Source organism: Sturnira hondurensis, unplaced genomic scaffold, assembly GCF_014824575.4.
Source record: "Sturnira hondurensis isolate 20B ecotype Veracruz unplaced genomic scaffold, ASM1482457v3 Scaffold0008782, whole genome shotgun sequence".
In the NCBI taxonomy this organism is placed as follows: Eukaryota; Metazoa; Chordata; class Mammalia; order Chiroptera; family Phyllostomidae; genus Sturnira; species Sturnira hondurensis.
The window spans coordinates 7,972,032-7,986,069 of NW_028081413.1; the positions used below are offsets into that span (position 1 = coordinate 7,972,032).

A 14,038-nucleotide genomic window follows, 5' to 3' on the forward strand; every position below is an offset into this window, starting at 1 on the left:
CCATCTTGTTTGGGATTCTCTGTGCTTCCTGGAATTGAATGTTTATTTCCTTCACCAAATTAGGAAAGTTTTCTTTCATGATTTTTTCAAATAGATTTCCAATTTCTTTCTCTTTCTCTTCTCCTTCCAGCACCCCTATGATGCAAATGTTGTATCTCTTGAAGTTGTCCCAGAGGCTGCTTATACTATCCTCTTTTTTTTTGGGGGGGGTGTTATTTTTTCTTTTTCTGATTTGTTGTTTTTTTGCTTCCTTATGTTCCAAATCATTGATTTGATTCCTAGCTTCATTCACTCTACTGTTGATTCCTCGTAAATTGTTTTTATTTCAATTAGTGAGTTCTTCATTTCTGACTTAGTGTTTTTTATGCTGCTGATGTCCTCACTAAGTTCCTTTAACATCCTTATAACTAGTATTTTGAACTTTGCATCTGATAGATTGCTTATTTTTGTTTTATTTAGCTCTATTTGTGGAGTTTTGTTCTGTTTTTTTCATTGTGCCATGTTTCTTTGTCTCCTGGTTTTGGCAGCCTCCCTGTGTTTGTTTGTATGTATTAGGTAGAGCTGCTTTGACTCCGTGTCTTGGTAGTATGGCCTAATGTAGTAAGTGCTCTGTAGGTTCCAATGCCATAGCCTCCCCTCATCTGCAAGCTGGGTACTTGAAGTGTACCCTTCATTTGGGCTGAGTACACCCTTCTCTTGTAGTTGAGACTTGGTTGCTGTTCGCAGATCAATGGGAGGGATTTACCCAAGCCGGTCAGTTGCAAGGATTGGCTGTGACCACTTATCACTAACCTCCACCTACCACGGAGGATCAGCTGTCCATGGGGAGGGTGGTGGAGCTCCAATGTGGTCTGTAGCTGTCCACTGGGTGTGCTGGCTCTGGGGTTCCCAGGTGGTGCTGGTCAAGTTCAGCCCCTGCGGGTGTTATGCCTGGGGCCACTCTCCTGAGCTATAAAGTTATCTGAGATGGCTGCTACTTGTGTGGGGCTTAGAGGTTCCCAGATGAAGGCAAACTGTAAATCTAGGCTGGCTGCTGCTAGTGCCGGGCCTGGGGCTCACTGAGTCCAGCTGTTGCTCATTTGATAGAATTTAGGAAGTTGTGAAGTGAGCCATGACCAACCATTCACATGGAAAAGCAGCTTGAGTGGGCCCTTAACTTTGTTGGGGTGGATTCTCTGGGGATCTCCAAGGTGAGTCCAATAGTGGTAGCCAGGTTGGTGGAGTCTCAGATATGGCACAAGCTTGCCAGCTCTGTAGGGGGGAGGGTTCAGAAAAGGAACTATGGCCTCTGCTTATCTTGATGCTACACACTTCAATTTTTCCCTGTATGCCTCTGGTGCCTTTCAGCTGCTACTGAGGTGCTGGAACTTAGAGGGAATGTGTCTGAGTAGGTGAGTCCATGTGTGAGTTCTTTAAGAGGAAGTGCTTGGGGCTCCAGAAGTTTCTTCCATCAACTCAGTCCTCCCTGGTCTTGTAGCCAGAATCTGTGGAGACTTATCTTCCTGGCATTAGAACCCTGGGCTGGGGTCCTGATGTGGGTGTGGGACTCTTCGCTCCAGAGATATTTGTCCCAAATCTTATCTAATATGTGGGTGAGGGACCAGCCCCATTCTGTGTCTGGGCCCCTCCTACCAGTCTGGATGGATGTGGTTTCTTTAATTCGTAGTTGTCAGAATTCCATTCAACTCAATTTCTGACAGTTCTCAGTGATGGCTGTTTGATATTTTAGTTGTAATTTTGATGTGATTGTGCAAAGAGGCAAGCCATGTCTGCTTATGCAACTATCCTGATTGGAAGTTGATATGATTTTAAACACACTCTGAATAGCTAGCTGAAATGAATCATTTAGGGGCTGAATTTTTTTTGGAATGGAAAGGCTGATTATATTATCTACAGGTAAGCCTTGAAGCTTGGGGGATGTTAATCTCTTTTTTGTTAGTAAATGTGGCTGAAATAAATAAATAAATAAATAAATAAATAAATAAATGGAGAGGGACTATGTAGAACAGAATTCTAAAACAAGAAAAAGGTAAATATGAGGTGTGACAGAAACCTGCTATCTTATGGGCCATAAGACGAATCTCCATTAATTTAAAACTATTCAAATTATACAAAGTAGGTTATGGGCTACAATAAAAATGAATTAGAATCAATAACAGGATATATCTGGAAAAATTTCAAAGAAATTATAATCTATGTGTTAAAAAAATTTAAAGGAAGATAGAACATATATTGAACCAAATGAGAAAAAAAGATATATGAATACCAAAAATTGAATTTATCCTAGAAAACTTTCTCACAGAGGAAAATTCAGACCTAGACTTCTCTGGTAAATTTTACCTAACATTTTAGAAAGAAAAAATATAAATTCTACAAAACTCTTTCAGTAAATTTAAAATGAGGAGATATATTTTAAAACTGAAAGCAACAAATGAATAAACAAGAAAACCACACAAAAAATACTCATAGACAAAAGGAAAGGGGATGGAAAGGTAGTAAAGGTAAAGGGAGTCAAATATACAGTGATGGAAGATGATTTGACTTTGGATGGTGGCCATACAATGCAATCTACAGATCATGTGTTAGAAATGTATTCTCGGCCATAATAAAAAGAAGGAAATCCTAAACTGCAACAGTATAGATGGACCTGGAAAGCATTAGGCTAAGAGAAATAAGCAAGCATGAGACAGACAAGTGCCACATTACTTCATTCAAATGTACATTTTAATGAACAAAATGAACTAACAAGTAAAAGAGAGACAGACTCACAGATAGAGAGCAGGCTGACAGCGGTCAGGGGCAGGGAGAGTGTCTGTGTGGGTGCAGGTGTTGAGCAAAAAGGGAAAAAAGAGGTAAACACCTGGGGACACAGACAATAGTGTGGTGATTACCAAAGGAATAGGGAGGAGAGTAGGAGGAGGGCACAGGGGAGATAGCTGGTGAAGGACAGAGACTCGACTTGGGGTGGTTGACACACAATGAAGTGCACAAATGATATAATCTTATCAACCAATGTCACCCTGATATGTTTAATTTTTTAAAAAGACCAGCATTACTCTCATACTAAACCAGAATGGCATTTTATGAAATCCAACATTCATTTCTGATTTTAAAAACATTCAACAGGACTTCTGGTCAAGATGGAGGCAAAGGTAACCATGCTTCGCCATCCAGCACAACTAGAAAAAAATGACACCTAAATTATAAAACAAATATCACCCACACTTTCAGAAAATCAAGCTGTATGGAACTGTGACAACCAAAGATTTAAAGAAGCCGCATTCATTTAGATAGGTAGGAGTAATGAAGATGTGGAGATGTTAGAGTGGCACAGAGAGGCTCAGAGAGGTGAGAGGCACAGAAAGATGAGATGTGGAGTGATGCAGAGAGGTGAGGGAATGTGCAATGGGCAGTCCCACATTCACATGTGGTGGACAAAAATCAGGAAGGCAACTTAGGGACTGAGGTGATCCCAGCCCCAGATCAGACCACCCAGCCTGTGGTTCTAGCACCAGGAAGAGAAGGCCCCATAACTTCTGGCTGTAAAAACCAGTGAACATTGAGGTGGTGAAAGAAACTGTGGTATTCTCAAGAGACTCTTCTTAAAGGGCCTGCCATGGACTTAGGACTCACTCAGACCCACCCCTCTGGGATTCAGCAACAGGGCAACAGCTGGAAGAGCACCAGTGGCATATGGGGAGAAAGTGCAGAGACAGGCACAAGAGCAACTGCCAGGAGACAGCTTCCTCCTAGGCAAAACCTCTGAGACCAGGCAGTGGCACTGTCATCTCTGTGAGTCCTCTCTCACACAGAGCAACACAGTGGTGACATGGGTTCTGCTTCTCTGGTGATTATCTAAGGATCTACCCCACACATTTTACAGATACACTTTTTTACAACAGATCATGCTACTAAGGGAGTCAAAGCAGCTGTACCTAATACACAGAAACAAAAACAGTCAGGCTGCCAAAATGAGGACGCAAAGAAATACAGTCCAAATGAAAGAACAGAACAACCTCCCCCAAAGAGAACTCAACAAAATGGACATAAGCAACCTACCAGTTGCACAATTCAAACACTGGTTATCAGGATGCTCCAGGAACTCATTGGGTACTGCAACAGCATAAAAGGACCCAGGCAGAAAAGAAGGTTATATGAAGTGAAATAAAGAAAAGTCTACAGGGAACTGACAGTGGAAGGGATAAAGCTGACATTCAAATCAATGATTTGGAACACAAGGAAGAAAAAAACATGCAATCAGAAAAGCAAGAAGTAAAGTAATTCAAAGTTGATGATAGGCTAAGGAGCCCCTAGGACATCTTTAAATGTACCAACAGCCAAATCATAAGGGTGCTGAAAGGAGAAGAGGAAGCACAAGAAATTGAACACTTCATTGAAAAAATAATGAATGAAAAATTCCCTAATTTGGTGAAAGAAATATACATACAAGTCCAGGAAGCTCAAAGAGTCCTGAACAAAATGGACCCAAACAGGACCACACCAAGACACATCATGATTAAAATGCCAAAGGTTAAACATGAAGAGAGAATCTTAAGCACAGCAAGAGGAAAGTAGATAGTTTCCTACAAAGAAGTTCCCATTAGGCTGTCAGCTGATTTCCCAATAGAAACTTTGCAGGCTAGAAACTGGCAAGAAGTATTCAAAGTGATGAAAAGCAAGGCTCTACAACCTACATTACTCTGTCCAACAAAGCTATCATTTAGAATTGAAAGACAGATAAAGTGCTTCCCAGACAGTAAAGCTAAAGGAGTTCATCATCACCAAGCTATTATTATATGAAATGCTAAAGGGAATTATAAAAGAAAAAGAAGAGGTCAAGATGATGAACATTAAAAAGGCAAAAAATTCACAACCTTCAATAATGGAATCCAAATAACAAACTACATAAACAAGCAGAGAGGAATAGAATCATAGATATGGAGATTTGCAGGATTATCAGTTGGTAGGACAAAAGGGGAAAATGGGGGCAAAGGTGCAGGAATTAAGAAGTACAAATTGATAGGCTCAAAATAGATAGGGGATAAGAGCAGCATAGGAATTAAAGTAGCCAAAGAACTTACATATATGATCCATGGGCATGAATTAAGAGAATTGTTTGAGGGAATGGGGTACTGGGTGAAGTGGGGCAAAGGGGAAAAACTGGGAAAGCTGTAATAGCATAATCAGTAAAATAAATTTTTAAAAAATTCAACAAACTGAATAGACAGAAACTATTTCACCTTGATAAAGGGCACCTATGAAAAACCTATATACTTAATAATAAAACATTGAATGCTTTTCTGGTAACAATAAGTCAAGGATGTTCACTCTAACCACTTCTATTCAGCATCATAACATTTTATCTAGCAATTGCAATACAGCAACAAAAATGAACAAAGTAATCCACATTAAAATAAAAGAGTTAAAATGTCATTATTCAGTGACAACATGATCACTTATGAGGAAAATCTTACTTAAACTATAAAAACACGAGTAGAAGTAAGAGGTTTTACAAGGCTTTGTGATATAATGTCAAAAAACAAAACATTCAATTTTATTTATGTATATGAGACATAAATATAAACTAAACAAATTACACTATGTAAAACGGTATCAAAGATTTAAAATACTTAAGAATAAATCTCAAAAATTACATGTAAGATCTGTTCATTGAAAACTATATAACATTTGAAAAAAATTTAGTGGGATTTACACAGATAGACATACTGTTTTCATAATTCATTCTTCCTCTGGAATAAATACATTCATTACTTAAAAATTATATTAAAGATTTGATGGCAAGCAAGTCAATATGTGATGCCTCAAACTTCCTGAATCTAAAATATCAAAGATACAACCCATGTGCTACACCATGGCTAGTGAAAAGGCCTTAACCTCATCACCTAAGAGACCTTTATGTAGATAACTAAGGTTTTGCATACTCTCTTCATTGCTGCCTTCATCTCTTTATTCCTAAATGTGTAAATGACTGGATTTAAAAAAGGAGTGAGCACAGCATCAGAGATTGCAAGAAACTTGTCCATCTGTGAATTGGGGTGTGGCCATGTATAGATAAACATGGTTGGGGCAAAGAACAAAAGGACCACAGTGATGTGAGCTGACAGAGTGGAGAGAGCCTTGGATGAACCACCTGAGGAGTGTTTCCAAACAGTAAACATGATGAAGACATAGGAGATGAGAAGTATTAAGAAGGAACCAACACAGATAAACCCACTGTTGGCAGTGACCATGAACTGCAATCTGTAGGTATCTGTACAGGCGAGTCTGAGGAGCCGAGGAAGGTCACAGTAAAAGCTGTCCAATACATTAGGACCACAGAAGGGCAAATTCACAATAAATGCTAGTTGGACCAGTGAGTGAGTGATGCCAAGGGCCCAAGCAGCAACTATAAACAAAATGCACACTCTCCGGCTCATGATGGACAGATAGTGGAGAGGCTTGCATATGGCCACATATCTGTCAAAGGCCATGGCCATGAGCAGCACCATCTCTACCCCACCAATGACATGGATGAAGAAGATCTGAGCAATGCAGCCTCCAAAAGAGATAACTTTATGCTTTCTGTAAAGGTCGTAAATCATCTTTGGTGAGACCACAGAGCAGGCTCCCAAGTCAATGAAGGAGAGGTTGGCTAAGAAAATGTACATGGGGGAGTGTAAGTGAGCATCAAAGGTCACAGAAAACACAATGAGCATGTTTCCAGTCATGCTTGCCACATAGAGCACAGAGGAAAAGACCAGGAGGACAAGCTGGATCTCCCATGAGTGGGTGAGTCCCAGAAACACAATCTCAGACACAACTGAGTGATTCCCTCCATCCATTGATCCACATAGCTGGGCTGTGGATGCAATTATGAGAACTAAGAAAGTGAAGAGGAAAGTGTGATCACAGAGATGCCAAGACATCAAGGAATTTCAATGTTCTCATTACAAATAAAAAGTATATAGATATACAGTTCCCTAAGTATACAAAAACAAAACACAAAACATAGTATTACAACATATGAACTGTAACGTATTTTAAACCTATCGCCAAAACTCTCACTGCAATGTTCAGTTCTCAAATTCATGAGTGTACATGATATTCATCACCTGTTTAAATCACTTCTAATATTGACTATTCCTCACTTGCAACAGATTCCATCTTGCTTTTATGTACATTCTCATAATCCTTTTCTTTTTTCCATTTTGTTCTCACAACCCACAGAAAGCAGTGATAAGAGGAAAATATGATTAACTGGTGAGCTATATCACCTGGAATGAAAAGTTCTTAACACGAGTCAACACTGAATTAGGACAGGCTGAAGCTTGAAAATGAGTAAAGGTACTGGTGTATGTGATATTGGAGGGCCCCTAAGTATAGTAGAACAAGAAATTAGTGGACTCTAATAAAAAAAATTAACCAGCACTATTTTCATCACACTTTATCATGTCTACTTCCATCCTGGGTACCTCTAATTCTCATACAATTTTTGATAAGTACAAAGCAATAAGCTGGCCTCAACCCTCTGCAAGAATTTCATAAGGAATCTGTGCCTCCTAGTGATACAAGATTTTGTCCAGGTCTAATAACTATGTATTTGGAAGATTTCAGCAGAATTTAGCTAAGGCACATGCCTAACAGCCATTGAAAATATAAACCTGCTCTGCAAACACATTTCTTCAGTCCATATACATTTTAATCACCAGCACTTGGAACACTTGAGATATTACATTTTAATTCATCAGTGTCTCAGCCTACCTTTGGTGACATCTTTTATGTCCACTGCCATCCCCCTACCCGTTCAAGTACTGAGTGAGGCCTGCATGATCACCCATTCTAAAATTTCATATTACCCTGCTTACTTTGAAATACATTCAGATATTTTATGTTTAAGGAAATTTTTATTTTATGCTTTTGATCTCTGACTATAAAAATAAGGGGAATACCGATCATTAATAAGACATACTTTATTAGGGCACAAAGCTTCCTTCTTGATCTTAACGCATAGAACACAAAATGTAACACTGGAGATTTAGTCCTTTAATGTGTGTTGTATTTACATGTGACATGGAGGGTGAGCAGAGAACAGTGTTATGTTTCTTCATTTCCAATACCCACCACAATCATTCCTGATAGTGGAGAGTAGGTCCTGAGAGCATTCAATACAAGTTAATCATTTTAGGAGTTGATCAAATACAGTAGAACAGGAATATTGACATCCTCCGTTTTCACAGCCACAACTCCAGACCTTCTCACACAAAGAGCCCTATGACTGATGCTCTCACTCAGCCCAGATCATAAAACTCACAGAGGCTGTCATGTCTTGATCCCAATTCTGGATCACCATCACTGGCACAAATGCCACTATATTCTCACATGCGGTAATTATACTGTCACCTTCTGAGCAAATAATCCACAATTTCACGGTGTACACTTTCTATTATCAAAAACCTGGAGCTCCAGGTAGGGAATGGGGGACAGGGGACAACCACATGTGCTGCTCATCAGGGCAGGACAGGACTGATGGCAACAGTGTGCATGGAGAGGAGGTGATGGAGACATTGGGGAGGGACCCAAGAAACTCAATAGCTGTTGAAAAAGATCCAAAGCCTTAGTGAGAAAAAGCACATGTCCACATTGTGTTGAGAAGAAAATTCTCATGGAATTATATAAAACTCATTTTTCATTTGGGCATCAATCAGATGGAACAATGAGACCCAGAAAAATAAACTGAGTTTTCCAGATTCCCACATTTGTCAGAATTGGGCACCAAAAGTTAAATCTCTTGATTTTATTCCAAAAAGACAAATACTGGAGAAAGTAATTAAGTTTAAAAACTGAGAACAGTGATTTTCTTCCTGGTTACAACTAAAACCAGCAACATTCACAAAGTGTCCATTATTAATACTAAATTATATAACAGGCTGACAACAAGTAAATATAGCACGTGTGATGAGTTAAAGATCACTTGACAAGTACAATAAATAGTTAATTGTATTAGGGAAAGTGATTATTTTTTCTGCTATTAAGTTGGTGTAAAGATTCTTATTTTGCTGGTTGTGTAACTGGTCTCTACAATTGTGAAAAACTCAAGGTGTTATTGCTAAGAGCTCATTCTCTTGGTTTTTATTAATTTTATTATCCTAAAACTTTAGTTAAAATCCCAATTATTTCTTGTAGCTTTTATTGAAAAATTTCTTTTATACTTATTTGTTCTTTTGCTAACTCCTGCAAGTCAAAGAACAAGAAAAGAGTTGAAAATAGAAGAATTGCACCCATACCAAATACACTCTAATGTTGTTGTATACCATACAAGTAAAATGAATAGTAAGATGAATATTTGGTAAGGGTTTTGGAGAGTTGGGGATAGAAGGTAATTCATGTCAGCAACAGCAGGTAGTGAAGGCTACACCTTTACTTCAGGGCATAGATATTGGTTTAGCTCTTTAGGTAATAGAGAGAACTGAACAGGAAAAAGAAGAAAGATACAGACAATGTGAGGAAAATACCTTGAGTTATATAAGATGAAGTTTCCCATTAAAATTAACTGTCATTATTCATATGTGTGTAGCCCATATTATACACTGAGGTACCTATAGAAAGTCAGTAGATTGTTCTTGATTGAGAGGTTATATTAATAGCCTCAGCCTGTAGTAAGACCAAGCCATCAGGTCAGTGATCTCTATTATTCTTGGTTCTGTTCTCTCTTGCTCACCTTTTCTAACAGTTTTAACAGTCATAAGGAAAAATTCCTCATTTAAAAATTTATAGAATCCATGACTCTCAGTGACAGAGAATCCATCTCTCAGTGAGAAGCCACCTAAAGCTCCACAACAGATTTCTTGCTGGGGATTAGATAGCATTTCAACTCCAAACCTACAATCAGCACTCTACTCATTTTCCTAAAGTCTGTAGAATAGTCTGGTATGCAGAAAAATAAAACAGAAAGGATAAAAATGAAGATTTAAAATATGGAGAAGATGGGAAAAGGGAAAATTAGGAAAGATAGGTACAATATAAAAAATCAGTTCAGGAGAAAAGGGGAAGATCTGAATACAGTTCAGGTGATGAAATAGAGAAGCCTCTGTTTCTGAGAACCCAAGTAAGTTAAGAAGAACATAAATCTCTCACCTGTAATTCACTGATTCAGCGCTGTTCCTGTCTTTGACACTGGGTTGCATTTAAGGAAGGAGAGAAAAGGAAGCTGCTACTGTTAATCGCTGTCTCATCCTCATAGAGTTTCTTCGAAAATCACACATGGTAATGAACAGAAAGACTTCTTCCCTTTATGCTGCACAATGATATACACATGCAACTCAGTGTAAATCTAAACTGCTAATATCATTTGAAGTGTCTAGAAATACCACCTAGCAGGAGAAAGAGTTACACAGAACAACAGACAACAAGCACGTGAAACTCTCCCTGGTGCATGTTTTCTGTGTGTTCTACCACTCCAGAAGTATTCTCTTTCCAGTCAGCTTCTGTTACTATGGGACACAGCACAGTTACTTCCAAAAGTGTGTGGTTCTTCTCCATGGTAGTGTCATCACATGGATTCATGATCACATTCAAAAGTCCAGAAATCATTTCCAAATCTTCACTTCTATCTTTTTCAAGCCTACAAATACAAAAATCACAGGTTGGCTTTCATATGTTATGGCAGAGTGGGTAAAATCTTGGACTTTGACAGCAGCCAAGCTTGTTTTTCAACCCTGGCTCCACCACTATTTGCTATATGAGCACGACAAAGTTACTTGACCTCTCTGAGCTTCAGATCCTCATTAATAACATGGAGATAATACCACCACACTTTCAGGGTGTCTGAGAAACAAATGGCATAATACATAAATAAATGACATACTAACACATAGTATGGCACAAAAATGGCATTTATTCTGTATTGAAGACTCTATATGAGTGACTTTCAAGTAAAGAAAATCATTTCTTAAATTCAGATTCTGCATTATGAAGTATTGAAATTAGACCTAGTTTGAGGTAACGCCTTCATGTGTGCACTTGTATTCAGTCATTTAAGCATATTTCCCAATAAGAATTTTGTTCCTTAGTGGACATACCAGTCAAAGACTGACTGATGGGTGTAGAAAGATGCTTTATGCTCTAATCAGGCTGTGTCCCTTCCACTACTGCTATCCCCAACAACCTAATGCCATAAACTTCAAATCTCCATATTTAAAACATATTATTCCTTACCACATCAGATAAAACTGACTATTTTACTTGCGATTCAGGATAAATGGAGGAGAAAGGAAGAAAGAGTCAAGGCAGGTACTTCAAGAGATTTCTCAAAGTGCACGTTGGTGTTCATCTTCCCAGGCAAGGAAGCTAAACCATGCAATACCAGCTGCTCAGGATAACAGACTTTTCTCCCAAATTCCTTTTTTGTGAGGTGTATAATTTTTTTAGTTTTATTTCCACTTTAATTATGTAAGTGGAAAAAACAGAGGTATTTTTAAAAAATATTTTATTTATTTATTTTTAGAGACAGGGGAAGGGAAGGGAAGGAGAAAGAGTGGAAGAGAAACATCAATGTGTGGTTGCCTCTCATGTGTCCCCTACTGGGGTCCTGGCCTGCAACCCAGGCATGTGCCCTGACTGGGAACCGAACCCGAGACCCTTTGCTTCACAGGCCCGTGCTCAATCCACTGAGCTACACCAGCCAGGGCAAAACAGAGGTATTTTAGGCACATTATAACGTCTGATGGTTACTCAAGACCAAAGTTTTAGATATGCTCTATTCCCAGTCTTAACTTCTTATTTATTCACTTTGTTAATTTAAAGTCAATTTACTTATAAGGCTTTAAACCATAAAAGTCCTAGAAGAAAGCATAGAAAGTAAACTACCAGACATCAGTCTGAGTACTATCTTTTTGGACACATCCCCTTGAGCAAGATAAACAAAAGTAAAAATAAACAAAAGGGGCAGCACAACTAAAAAGATTTTTCACAGTGGAGGAAACCAACAAAACAAAATGGCAACCTACAGACTGGGAAATTAATTTTTGAAAAGATATTTCTGATAAGGGGTTACACACAAAATCGTAAGGAACTCATACAGATCAATAACAAAAAATAAGCAATCCAATTGGAAAATTGTCAGAGGACATGAAAAGACATTCCACCAAAGAACATATACAGAAAGCCAGTGAACATGGAAAAATGCTCAACATCACTACTCATCAAAGCAATGCAAATCCAAGCCACAATATCAATTCACAACACTCAGAATGACAATTATCAAAAAATCAGTATATAAGAATTAGTGGGATAATCACATGGTAAGGAATAAAAATGTTTAATCCATATGTGGTACACCTTAAACTAATATAACCAATATAAAATTGTATAGCAACCACACTTAAAAAATAAATTAAAATAACAAAATAGATTTACTTGTAAGTGTCAGATCTCAACATAGACCATATCGTACAAAGTCAGTCTATATCTAATATTTCTATAAATATACACTAGACAGTAGGTGATGCATGTGGTGGAAGTGGAATAGATCCTCTAACATGTGAGAACTGTGGGGATAAATAACTATAATGATGAGAAAAGGAAGCATAAGAGATGTGGCCATTGTGTATAGATTTAAGAAATAATAAGTGTTATAGCACATAAATACAATGTCTAAAGAAGTCATTTTAACCAGGTGGTAAAATATAAAAAACAGGTAAGTTTAGTGTTCACTGGGTTAATAACAAAGCACGCAGAATGTCCACAGCATAAATATTGTTTGGAGAACAGAAGAAAATAAGGTGAGAAAGATGATAAAGATTAGTTTGTGCCTAACATTGCAAACTAACCTACATATTTAAGAATTATTAAGTACATGTTCCTGAAGACCATTCCCTCTTTTTTCCCCGTTGTCTTCCCCCACGTGCCCTCTGGGTACTGGTTATTTTGCTTGCTTGTTTCTTTTGAACAACAATAAGAAATGTGAAAAAAATAAGAAATCAACCTTGCACCATAAAAGAGAATTATTAAATAAACATGGGAGGGCAATAAATAAGTAGGTACAAGGAACTAATGACGGGGCCAAAATTCAAAATGCTGACAATACCAAATGCTAGCCAGAATGTGGACCTACAGGAACAGAAAGCTAGTAAATGTGAAAAAAAATGGTACAGCCACTTTAGAAGACAGTTTCACAGTTTCTTACGAAACTAACATACTCTTAATACAAAATTCAGCCAACACCCTGAAACACCAATCCCGAAGAAACTATCCACCTCAATGTTTATAGCAGCACAATTTACAGTAGCCAAGAGCTGGAAGAAACCTAGGTGCCTATCAGTAAATGAATGCATCAAAAAATTATGGCACATTTACACAATGGAATTCTATGCAGCAGAAAGAAAGAAGGAACTCCTACCCTTTGCAACACCATGGATGGAACCAGAAAGCATTGTGCTAAGAGAAATAAGCCAGGTGGTGAAAGACAAATACCATATGATCTCACCTTAAACAGGAACCTAAACAACAAAACAAACAAGCAAAATATAACCAAAGACACTGAAATAGAGAACAGGCTGACAGGGACCACAGGGAGGAGGGGAATGAATTTCAGGGGAAAAGGAGAAGGGTTTACAGGAACAAGTATAAAGGACACATGGACAATTACAAGGTGGGGGTGGAAATGGGAAGGAGGTGGAGAGGGCTGGGGGATGGGCTGGGATGGAGGTAAAAGGCCAAAAACTTTACTTGAACAAAAATTAAAATAAAAAAAGAAAAAGTATTTATTCAAATGAATTGAAAATGTATGTCCACAGAAAAACCACATGGATGTTTATAGCAGCTCTATTCATAACTGCCAAAACTTGGAAGCAAACAAAATGTTCTTTAATAGGTGAGTGGATAAATTAACTGGCATATCCAGACAATGAAATAATTTAGTGCTAAAAGAAATGAGCTATCAGGCCATGAAAAGACCTGAAGGAAATGAACGCATGTTACTAAATAAAAGAAGCCAATCTGAGAAGATATATACTATGTGATTGATTTCAACTATATGATG

The 14,038-nt window shown here is 38.0% G+C and overlaps 1 protein-coding gene across 1 annotated transcript; it reads right to left on the reverse strand.

Annotated features, from left to right (window-relative positions):
* Nucleotides 1–5,903: 5,903 nt before the first annotated feature.
* On the reverse strand, nucleotides 5,904–6,842 carry LOC118993545 (olfactory receptor 4F3/4F16/4F29-like). The gene has a single exon (XM_037056005.1). It carries the CDS (start codon nucleotides 6,840–6,842, stop codon nucleotides 5,904–5,906), a length of 939 nt encoding a protein of 312 aa, XP_036911900.1.
* Between the last annotated feature and the right edge of the window lie 7,196 nt (nucleotides 6,843–14,038).

Excerpts from the sequence above, each read along its gene's own strand:
- LOC118993545 (XM_037056005.1), bottom strand. The coding sequence starts at position 6,842 with ATGGATGGAGGGAATCACTCAGTTGTGTCTGAGATTGTGTTTCTGGGA.